General features: G+C 43.2%; 2 protein-coding genes across 5 annotated transcripts; both read right to left on the bottom strand.

Moving 5' to 3' along the window:
* Positions 1-288: 288 nt before the first annotated feature.
* On the bottom strand, positions 289-5,700 carry LOC135260708 (inositol monophosphatase 1-like). 4 transcript variants are annotated; one of them, XM_064346167.1, is made up of 10 exons: positions 5,387-5,700; positions 4,113-4,177; positions 3,745-3,839; positions 2,943-3,076; positions 2,657-2,761; positions 2,192-2,237; positions 1,899-2,007; positions 1,559-1,667; positions 1,095-1,246; positions 289-526 (listed from the first exon to the last, which is right to left on the bottom strand). In XM_064346167.1, exons 3-10 carry the CDS (start codon positions 3,805-3,807, stop codon positions 396-398), a joined length of 849 nt encoding a protein of 282 aa, XP_064202237.1. In that variant the 5' UTR covers positions 3,808-3,839; positions 4,113-4,177; positions 5,387-5,700; the 3' UTR covers positions 289-395. The 4 variants fall into 4 exon arrangements, with proteins under 4 accessions (XP_064202237.1, XP_064202239.1, XP_064202238.1 ...); XM_064346169.1 differs by lacking the exon at positions 5,387-5,700 and adding an exon at positions 4,740-5,347; XM_064346168.1 differs by lacking the exon at positions 4,113-4,177.
* Positions 5,701-6,912: 1,212 nt separating this feature from the next.
* LOC135260707 (inositol monophosphatase 1-like) lies at positions 6,913-10,416 on the bottom strand. The gene is made up of 9 exons (XM_064346166.1): positions 10,337-10,416; positions 10,139-10,223; positions 9,643-9,776; positions 9,355-9,459; positions 9,017-9,062; positions 8,800-8,908; positions 8,440-8,548; positions 7,605-7,756; positions 6,913-7,186 (listed from the first exon to the last, which is right to left on the bottom strand). Exons 1-9 carry the CDS (start codon positions 10,399-10,401, stop codon positions 6,984-6,986), a joined length of 1,008 nt encoding a protein of 335 aa, XP_064202236.1. The 5' UTR covers positions 10,402-10,416; the 3' UTR covers positions 6,913-6,983.
* Positions 10,417-10,795: the final 379 nt, after the last annotated feature.

Below are 10,795 nucleotides of genomic sequence, written 5' to 3'. Positions count from 1 at the left end.
ATGTTTTGAAGTGTCATACTGACAAGCTGAACAGATCTGAGCTAAATTCCCTGTCACAGTCGAAGGTCAGTGACGTATCCTACCTTGGACCACATCACATAAACGATTATATAAAAATATGTTTTAAGACCACAGATTCCCCAGAAAAGGACTGTAAACTCCAAAAGATGGCTGCAACACATAGACGGCCTTTGTCTGAGTAGTGCCCAAACGGCTAAGCTATTAGCGCAGTGTCACAGCCATAAACAACCATCACTTTGGCTTTGGTGTACTGAACCATGACCATAATTGTACTCAAAACATGTTTTTATTCAAGTACTTTTAAAGCTAAGAACAAAGAAATAGGGGGAAATATTTTAAAACGTTTCCTTGGTAGAATTAAGTCAGAATAGATGTCATTGGCTTTCCTCTTCTGGGGCGTCGTCTCTTTTTGCTGGAAATACGTCGATCTCTTTGACGAGCCTGGCGGCGATCGTTTTGTTGTTTGCCGCCAAAACTCTTCTGGACATCAAGTCAAATGGACCTCCTGTGAGAGAAACAGTTTTCATTCATTATGAATACATTTTAGTTTAGTTTAGTTGACAAAATTAAAACACATGTATCAAAAGACTTGCATGTGAATACATTGTCAAGGATAACGAAAAAGTCCTGGACTTATTTCCATCGTGGTCCTTGATGTTCCATCAGCCATAGATTCCCTCAGCCTTAGCAACATTCAGAATGTCACTGCTAACTGTCACTGTGACCTGTTCTTTACTGTAGCTCCCAGGAGGAAGCACAGATTGCACGTTGTTAATATCCTCAGCTATGTTTCTGTGGTGGGGTTACAGCAGTGGTTCCCGACCCAGTTCCTGTAGATCTACCGTCCCCTGTAGGTTTTCATTTCAACCCTAATTTGGAACACCTGATGCTACTAATTAGCAGCTCAACCAGATCTGTAGCTGATGAATGAGGCATACCTACAGGAACAGGGTTGAGAACCACTGGGTTACAGCAAGAGGTCAGGCGGTCAACACAGGAGAGATTCAGTCAGGAATTGTGGGAAATGGAGTCAATGTCCAACGTGGCGCTTTATAAGCAGTGCTGCCCCCTACCGTCCACGTCCATCATGACACCCCCCGCTTCCGTGACGATAACGGCGCCGGCGGCGATGTCCCAGCAGTGGACCCCGATCTCAAAGTAGGCCTCCACCACACCGGAGGCCACCAGGCTCATGTTGGTGGCGGCAGTTCCCGCGCTCCGCAGCCTGGGGGAGGGGGAGGGAAAGGGAGGGGGGGGTGGTGAGGCATCACAACCTCCAGAAAGCATTTCCTTCACAGGGCTCTGCAGTGCTCCCGTTTTTGGGAGTACCCCTTGAAAATTGATGTGTCCTAATCGGAAAAATAAATTGGCACATCTACTGAATGGGATGCCGACCGCTGTGCATGGTGCCTAGCAACAGCCCTGTTTCCGTGACTGTTCATCATACAGCACGGCCTCAAGTGCTGTGTTGCTTAATTCATTTTAAGTGATTTCCTCCTTCACAGACACGCAAAGGTCCTTCTGTGTGCATGCCTACCCATGAACAGGAATGCACAGGATTTTGCGCATGGAGGAGAAGATCTTGTCGACCACCTCAGGGTCTCTGTTGGAGCCCATCTCGCACGTAATAATGCTCTGGCTGATGTCTGTAATGCACAATACATGGAGGTATAAGAAGGATTACGAGCTAAATCCAATTCATGATCTAAATCCAAATTTTGGATTGACCAACCCTAATAATGAGCATGCATTGTGAATGCACAACTTTAGACTTTAATAGTGATATTATTAGAGATGTTACAAAAGAGAGTAAAAAAATAACGGAGTAACAGAGTGATGGTGCATTCTGACACTGACAGCGTATATGACTGACTCACCTGTCTGGTCTGACACCTGTAGGGGCAGTCCGTTGCAGTAGGCCCCCTTGCCTTTTCGGCCCGAGTACATTTTGTCCTCCACGCAGCTGTAGACCACGCCAAACTCTGGCTATGAAACAAACAACGCCATCGTCTGCTGCTCTTAATTCATCCCAGGAACTCCTTTCTCAAATGACAGGAACTTCACAATGAACTGATCTGAGCTACCCCAGAAAAAGCAGGCATATCGAACGGATCTCATCCTGATATTTGCCAAAAAGGAATCAATGCCACATCAGAATCCAGATTCTCACCTGCTTCTTAACGACAAAGCCGATGGACACTGCAACGAATGGGAACCTACAGGACAGTAGAAACACTTGGTTTCATGATCTCCAAAAAGAAACCATCACAAGCCAAGATTGATTTTAAAAAGCAATAATGTATATACAAACATAAATACTCAGGCAGGAGGGGATGGTTATTGCAGAAAAGACAACATCAGTGAGGGAAACATTAAATTAAATTATACCAATAGTCAGCTTCAGACTGCCCACCTAAACTTAAACTGCTACGCTGAATAAAACTAAATTCAATTACATTTTAATATCCAAAGTTTTTACCAACAATTCTAATTAACAAAGTGTTATTTATGGTTAATGAAGAATATAGGCTACATATAGGCTGAAAGTCAAAAATTAATCATGATGCTAATGTACTCCTCTTCTAGCGTAATCATAGCTATTTGCATCAGGGATTAGAGGCAGCAGAGACCACACCCGTGAACAAAGTTGGTAGTCCCGTCCACCGGGTCGATGATCCATGTGGGGTTGTCAGTTAGTACACAGGGCTGTCCAGCGGCTACAGACTCTTCTCCAATGAGGCTGAAACACGCACACGCGCAAACAGACACAACAACACACACATGCACAAACACACACACACACACACACCAAACATAATGAAAAGATTGTTGAGGCTGCTGTTTCATAAGTTTGAGGACATGTTATAGACCTGTAATGCCAGCTTTTCACATAACTAAAACTATGAAATGTGTGGTCTCACCTGTGAGAAGGGAACTTCTCCCTGATTGACGTGAAAATAAACTGCTCGACCTGCTGGTCGGTCTTGGTGACGAGGTCCACAGACGAGCTCTTGTGCATGATGCTCACTTCGCTCTGCAGAGCCTCCCTGATCATCTACGGCAACGCAGGCAAAGAGGTCAGTGACCCAACATGGCTAAGACAAGCATTCATTTCACGGATATTCAACCACATTCAGCATGGCTTCCAGGTGTCTTCAGACTACTAATGTTTCCCACAGGGAGAAAGCATAAGGTGCTTAACTAATACAATAAATAATACAATCATGAGTTAAATCAGGTGGTTAAGTGCATTTCAGGAACAAATGCCTCAGGATTTGAGGAGTAACAGGCCTTGTTAGACCAGGGACCACAATGCATTTCACCTTATTAATGATCTAGTACAGACAACGCTTTTCATCATCATTCCGTTTCCAGTTGTACGTCTCATCTGCATATGCCTATCATTTAGGCAGAGCACAGACAAGCGCACGCTCCAACAGCCACTGATTCAAGTATACTTCACGCACAGCTGGCACAAGCAGTCTGCATCTACCATTCCCCCATTCACACACACTCACACACAAACACGCACACACACACCAACAGTGAAAGGCAGCCATGAAAGGCGCTAACCAGCTCGTCGGGAGCAATTAGGGGCTAGGTGTCTTGCTCAAGAACACTTCCACGCTCTTTGTCTAGAGGACTGGGGATTTAACCTGACAACCGTTCTACCTCCTGAACAAACGCCCCCCCCCCCCAAAAAAAGACCGCTGTCCCACTCACCTCTCCTGCTTTTCTGGCCACTGCCACAGCGTGGTCCATCACCGACTGCCACGGGTCAGCCATGACGGACTGACGTAGGTGCACCTGGCCGGAACCTGTTCAGCACAGACAAGGCAACGGCCAGGGGAAATATAATAATCACTGAAATAACAGAACTAGGTAGTCCTGGAATATTCCTGCTCATCAAGGGCAAAGTGACAAGAACTGAAAATGCAAGTTCATACGGGCTTTCGTGATTACGGTAAGATTACGGTTGAAAACGCCATCCAAAATAAAACGGACACTACTAGTATTTATTATAGTACAGGCATCCTGCTGCCCGTGTTAATCACTCCCATGGCCCCATCCCAAAAGACACCACCTCTCACCTCTCTGTTGCTGCCTGACGCAGCAACGGTCGATTTCACTACAGGATTAAAGCACTCACTTCCTACTGTAAGAACAAAAAAAAGCAGCACACTTAATGAGCTCCTTGGAGCAGCTGAGCATAAATAACAGCCAATCCACGTAAAGAACCAGATTAAGACGTAACACTTCATAGAGATGGACCACAGTTTTCAAACACAATAGACCTCTTGGTATTAATTCTGAGCTACAAATGTACAGGAATGACCAATTACTGAGTACAAAAGCTACATAGGTAGAACAACACTTTTTTTAAATGTTCTGCTCCGTAGGGATGCGGAAGTGAATTATGAAAACGTTTTTCAAACCAAGTAAGAAATCAATTGTAGAAAACATCAAAGAGAATAACATTTGTTATCGTCAACAGTGAAAGTAAAGAGAAACTATTATTCCACTCAAGAAAAACCAAAAACGCAAGCCTTTCGATTTCAACAGGCTCCCACACAATACATCATAAAAGTAGAACATAGTTGTGAATACGTAGATTTAGTTCTCGTGCTTAATCAGTTGCACATAACACCAGCACCACACTTGTAATACAAATGTACACCTTTTGTGGAAATATTTTTTTTATACTTATATAAACATACTGATATGGCCGTTCCTGCGGGGATAAGCGGGTTGTACGAGTATTTTGCGACCAGCTCATTCTAACAGCAGCACATTCTAAATTTCAACCTAGTTCCACCTCTGCAGACAGAATGGTGCACAACTGCGCTCAATGAACAATCACAGTAATCCCCGCACCGTGCCACCTCTTAAAACGGCATTTTAGGTGGCTCAATAGTTTAAAAAGCCCTAAACAGTCCACTACTCTGTGGCTGGTGGTGCCAATTAAAACATGTAGAAAATATTCAGATCGTTTATATTAAAAGAACATACTTTTCTTTAGAACAAGCGGTCATTTTTAGGGGACATAATTTAGACGAGTAACTTCTTTTTCAAGACACCGCTTTCCCGAAATGCTAATCAACCTGCATTCGTGCTTTACATAATACAGCTACATTAGGACAGCACTGTGGTTGCGAATTATCACGTGTATCCAGCTAGCAATGGAATTAGGTTAGTATGATAGCTGGCTGGTTATAAAACATAGCTTGGTAGCGGGCATCGAGAAGGCACACATCTTATGTGGCTGTAATGCAATATCTGTTGTCATCCTCTTTCGCCACCTAGCTGTAAAAAAATAAGCGTATAACTGAAGTAAGCAGTGAATAAAATGCAAACCGTAAGTTACCTGTGACAGCTTCTTTGTAAAAGCAGAGCAGATGATTTAGGTTGCTGGCCGGCGTTCGATCTGTCGATGTATTTGATCAATCCCCTCCTGTTCTCTACTTGCAACCCGTGCAAAACGAGGTACAATGTAAAGGAAATACATACATTGCACCATAAGGTGAAAGTAAAAATACCAGAGATTCACCTTGCTTACTTAGCGAGATGCAGCCATAGAATTTAGACCGGAGAGGGTGGGAGGCGCCAGGCAGTGGAGCACCCGGAAGTGTAGATATCGAGTGCAAAAAGCATAACTTGTTGCTCAGCCAAACCGATTCCACAACCAAAAAAAACTAATCGGTCATTTTTGTCATCATACAATTCATTTCTGAAAGATTTTTTTTTGGTCCACAAGTTTTGGGAAAATATAAAGTTTTAATGCCTTTTATAATAGAAAACCGCTAGAACGCATACTTTACGCGAGTGGCTCAAAATGCCATTGGTCAGAACTGGTCAAGTGACTCCAATGACGCAGCAGGCTCAGTGTAAGTAGACTTTTAAAAATGTTTTTGTTTTTTATCGAATGGATTGTTTTTTTTTATCATCAAATTGAAGGTGAATTGTTTGAAACAGGCAATAATAACAGGAAAGTTTGCTGCCTACGTGTATTTGCTAGTTGGTTGGTTAAGAATAGGCAGTAATCGTAAGCACGTCACTGTTAGTTTTAAGCATCAACTTGCTTCATGCAGTGCCTAGCTAGCAAATTAGTCATCATATCATCATAAACAGGCAATGTATTACACGATTTGACATTAACTGTAACCCCAGGCAATCAATCCATAGTAGATCACTGTTAAGTTTCAACAAAAAGTTTAGGTGATGTTCTACGCAATATACAGCGTTTTACATCATTCATTGTCTAGTAATTTGTTACACCGGGCAAATAAAGTGTAGCCTATGTGAGAAAAGTAATATTTCATCAGTTTCATCTCATATAATTTGGGTTCCTTTGTTTGCCATATTGAAGGAAGTTAGGACTAGAGCCGTGACTGACAGGGGCCCTCAAAAAAAAAGAAAATAAATAATTTCACCGGCCTGGTGGTGGGACCCAATGTCAGGTCTGTTCATGGGACCTAAAATCCCTGGCAGTACCCCTGCTCAGAGGACACAAATTCAAAGTGACCCTGATCCTGAGGTCCCAAGAATGGCAAGCAGTGACCAGTCAAATTTACAGTGGGTTAAGAACTGGGCTTTTAAAAAAACCATGTTGTATGACCAGTAGATGGCAGCTTTCAGCAAGGGATAAAATTAATCAGCAATGCTTATTATATAGATATTTTATAGCTATTATAAATATTTAATGGTTTTTGGACTTTTAAGAACTTTAAGGATGACGTATTAAATCCCTGGATCATCTCTCTGAGATTATGGGAGCCCCTGGGACACTCCACTGAGTCTACACTCAATTTAAAATAAAATAAATTAAAAAATGGTCTCAAAAAATATATAATACGTTGTGTAGAGTAGTTCAATGACCAATCAACAGTTCAGTTTGTTTCATTGTTTTACTACTGGCAGTTGTAGACATGCATTTCAAAACCAACGGTCAGTTGCGGGTGCTATTACAGTCGCCGGTGGCCGCCCGCTTTCTTGTGGACGTCGTTGCCGCTGTCAGTGCTGTGCTCGATCTGAGCCTTCTGGGGGTGGGCGCGCGGGTCGTCGTCGCGTTCGCAGGGGAAAGCCTGGATCGCCTGCGCGATCCTCCGCGCCACGCTCATGCTGCTGGCGGCTATCACCCTCCGCGCCATCATGTCGAACTCCGAGCCTGAAAGAGGAGGATCCTGTTCACCGCGCGCTAGCACGAGTTGCACTTTTTAAAAATGTGAGCCGCGATTGATGCGCGGCTTTCAGAGCTACGTGCAATCAAACCCAAAACCAAGTATAGTCCCGGCAGATTCAAATTTTATGCCCCTCAAAATCCTGAATATTTTACATAAGGATCTGCAACTCGACTCTCTTTTAACTCTTGGTCATTTTAAGTCTCTGATTTCAACCTGGCTCAATATTTTAATATGGCTGGATATTTCCATGATTCAGTTCTGGTTGCCTTGCTCAAAGGTACAATGGCAGTGCCCCACCTGGGGACTGAGGCTTCAACCTCACAGTTGGGAGCACTGTTCCCTATCCATTAATGCTACACTGGCACCCTGGGTGGAAAGAGAACTACCCAAAAGTATGCGTACCATTGGTGTCAATGACCACGCCCCCGGCCTCACTGACTATGAGGGCAGAGGCCGCGATGTCCCAGCAGTGCATGCCGATGTGGTAGTAGGCATCGGCGCCGCCAGTGGAAATCAGGCACATGTCCACAGCTGCAGTCCCCACTGCCCTGATGCTGGTGAGACAGAAAAGGGGTCTGGTCACCATGGTTCCAGGACAATGATTTTTACAGTTTTTTTTCCTTCTCAGGATTCTAAGTCAGTGTGCCAGAGCTCCATTGCTGTCAGTTACCAGTAGTGATTGTTACATCAGCATTAGAATTAGTTCAGTTAAAAACATTCTAATCACATATTTGTGATCTTTCACCTTGAATTCCCATGCCCCAAAAAGGGGTCCACTGTCATTTCTGCTTTAATGTGGTGTGAAATTCAGTTTTCGTGTCCATGTGATGTGAACAGGACTACTTCTTATTTGACGCCATCATTAAGAGATAAGTAGATCTGTACTCTTGCCAGTTTGTCTTTCAACAATCATTATAACATCTTCTTCTATTGGAACTTGAAATTATTTATATGTAAATAAACTATTTAATCGTCTATTGTAAGAAAATCTTAAGATTTTAAAATTGAACCTCATGCAGAGAGCTTGACCTAAGTATGCCCCATGTAATTAGCCTTGACAGTCAAGGCTGATTATCAGTGCTCGGTATGTCCAATCAAGTATTTTCCCTAAATTTGCTTTTGTCATAGAGTCACTGCAACCTTTCACAATGAGCTAATTACAAAGCAGTCCTAATTGGACTAATGATAATCTCAAGACTGCATCCTACAGAATTGTGCAGTAAATAGATTTCCTCACCCGTGGACTGGGATCTCCAGCAGCCGGTGAATGTTGGACGTCATCGTAGCCAGGGCCAGCTGATCCCTCTCTGACCCAATCTCGGTCACCAGCAGACACTTTGTGATATCTGTCGGGACACAGACTTTTCAACTTCAACTGCAAGTGGACTGAACGGCCAACTGGTTCTTTTCAAAGAATGGAAAATTAACTCTTTGAAGAACAGGTTTTTTCAAAATTCTAAGTCAGTGTGTTCTAGAACTCCATTGCTGATTGTTGCATCAGCATTAGAATATGTTCAGTTAAGAACATTGTAATCGTTCTAATGGTCTTAGATCTTAGACCTTAAAGGGTTAGGGGAGAACTGTGGGTTAAACCTACCTTCCTGACCAGAGGTGGCGAGGGGGATATCATTACAGAAAGCTCCCCTTCCTCTCTGGGCTGAGTAGAGCTTGTCCTCTATACAGCTGTAGACGATCCCAAACTCAGTCTTGGGATTAGAGGGGAAACAGCATATGTATAAACTAATGCTGGCTCATGATTTTTTTTTTCTCTCAAAAGAAGAAATGATACAGTATTGATACAGGTATATGCTTACCTGCTTATTCACAGCAAAGGCGATAGAAATAGCCACAAAGGGAAACCTGGAAATGCAATATTCAAATTTAGTTTTTAACAAACAGAGATGAACTTCACCCAGCTCAAGGTTGGTTGGTACAGTAGGCACAGCAGTAGTTTGTCACATATTCAAATTTTGCATAGCCTCATTTTCATTCACAAATTGCGTTTTCAGTTATTTATATTCATTTATTTATCACTTTCTTTTTTTCTCCCTGTGTATTTCTTACACAGCCTACAACGCCACAGTGGTGGTTATCAGCAACAAAAAAACTACAAAGAAAAACAGATACAAAAATGAGTTGGAGGGGTCCAGACCTGTGCACAAAGTTGGCGGTGCCATCGATGGGGTCGATGATCCACGTGGGGCTATCAGTTAGAATAAGCTTCTCACCTGCAGCGACAGACTCCTCACCAATGAACCTGTGAGAGGGGAGGGGGACGGGGATGGGGGGGGGGACACACAGACAATAACACGCTAACCAATCCCAGCAGCTCAAGGTCGCCAACGTAAAAAGAATTTCATCGTTTCGCTTCTGTGACTCTTAGAAACGTCGCGCCGCTTCTTAGCTCGGCGTCAGGTAACCGCGGGATACCGGGACGTACTTGTGGTGAGGGTACTTGGCCTTGATGGCGGAGATGAGCATCCTCTCCACCCTCTGGTCGGTCTCCGTCACCAGGTCGGCGGGAGAGCTCTTCAGCATCACGGCCTTCTTGATCCTGAAAGCGTGGAGGATCACCTGGTAGAGCACAGACACGGGACACGGGGGATACAGCCTGAATGAAAACAGTCCAGGAGAAGCATTACTGAACGTCAAAGAGCGCTCGTGCCTGAATGAAAGGGACGTCCCAATCGCAATCCTGTTCTTACAAGAGCCTGAAATTAAATAGAAATAACTTAATAGCCTGATTTTTAACACGCTGCCCTGTTCAACCTGATATTACAATGTGACTTTTTCAGTCTGTGCCACCTCTTAAAATTATTCATTGAAGCAAGACTACTGGGGAAAAAAGCAAGACACAAATCCTAGAGAACCTAAGAACATTTGAACTCCAAGAGCACATGTAGACCTTTAGGATGTTCATTTAAATCATAAGTTACCTCTCTGGCCTCTCTGGCAATATGTATGCCATAGTTCATGCATTCTGTCCAGTCTGCCATTCTGGATGTTCGTCGGAGGATGTTGCTGAAAAGTAAAATATTTTGTGTCTCAGTGCATTGCTGTGTAGTCCAAATTTAGTTTAATGTAAATCAGCAGAATTACACACAAGACCCATGCAACCATGCTAAATGATTTACCTTGAAAGGTCAAAGATTGGCAAGGCGAAGACGCTGAAGATGGAATGGAGCTCTTCGAGGGACATAGGCAATGCAAAGACATTTTATAGCAAACACTACAAAAGATACTCAACTGGTATCCACCCACTTAAATTTAAACCAATGAAATCTAAGTGCTTATCAAACAAATTCCAACTCCAGTGTCAACTGCTCTCTGGCTGTGATTATTTTGGTTTTGCAGCTCGGTCATTGACCCTGTCAATCAACAAACCAAAATAAAATGCAAGCCATCTTCACTTGTACTGAAACATTACTTATCAACAGTCAGGCTCATTGTTTAGGAACTACCACTCTTTGTATCATACATTCAACACTACATATGTACATTGTGTGTTTTGTTTGATGATTGATTATCAAACAAAGTGAAAGTGATTGGCATGTCATAACATTTCAAAACAGGTATTTTGTCTAAAACTATGG

The sequence above is a fragment of the Anguilla rostrata genome, chromosome 8 (assembly GCF_018555375.3).
Source record: "Anguilla rostrata isolate EN2019 chromosome 8, ASM1855537v3, whole genome shotgun sequence".
Lineage (NCBI taxonomy): Eukaryota > Metazoa > Chordata > Actinopteri > Anguilliformes > Anguillidae > Anguilla > Anguilla rostrata.
This window is presented reverse-complemented; position numbering and strand designations above follow the sequence as displayed.

Excerpts from the sequence above, each read along its gene's own strand:
- LOC135260708 (XM_064346167.1), bottom strand. The coding sequence starts at position 3,807 with ATGGCTGACCCGTGGCAGTCGGTGATGGACCACGCTGTGGCAGTGGCC. Across the intron at positions 2,238-2,656 it reads ACTACCAACTTTGTTCACGG|GTTCCCATTCGTTGCAGTGT; the intron begins GTGTGGTCTCTG and ends ACTGTCCTGTAG. Across the intron at positions 527-1,094 it reads TGTCATGATGGACGTGGACG|GAGGTCCATTTGACTTGATG; the intron begins GTAGGGGGCAGC and ends TTTCTCTCACAG.
- LOC135260707 (XM_064346166.1), bottom strand. The coding sequence starts at position 10,401 with ATGTCCCTCGAAGAGCTCCATTCCATCTTCAGCGTCTTCGCCTTGCCA. Across the intron at positions 10,224-10,336 it reads CCAATCTTTGACCTTTCAAG|CAACATCCTCCGACGAACAT; the intron begins GTAAATCATTTA and ends TTTACTTTTCAG. Across the intron at positions 9,063-9,354 it reads ACCGCCAACTTTGTGCACAG|GTTTCCCTTTGTGGCTATTT; the intron begins GTCTGGACCCCT and ends TTGCATTTCCAG.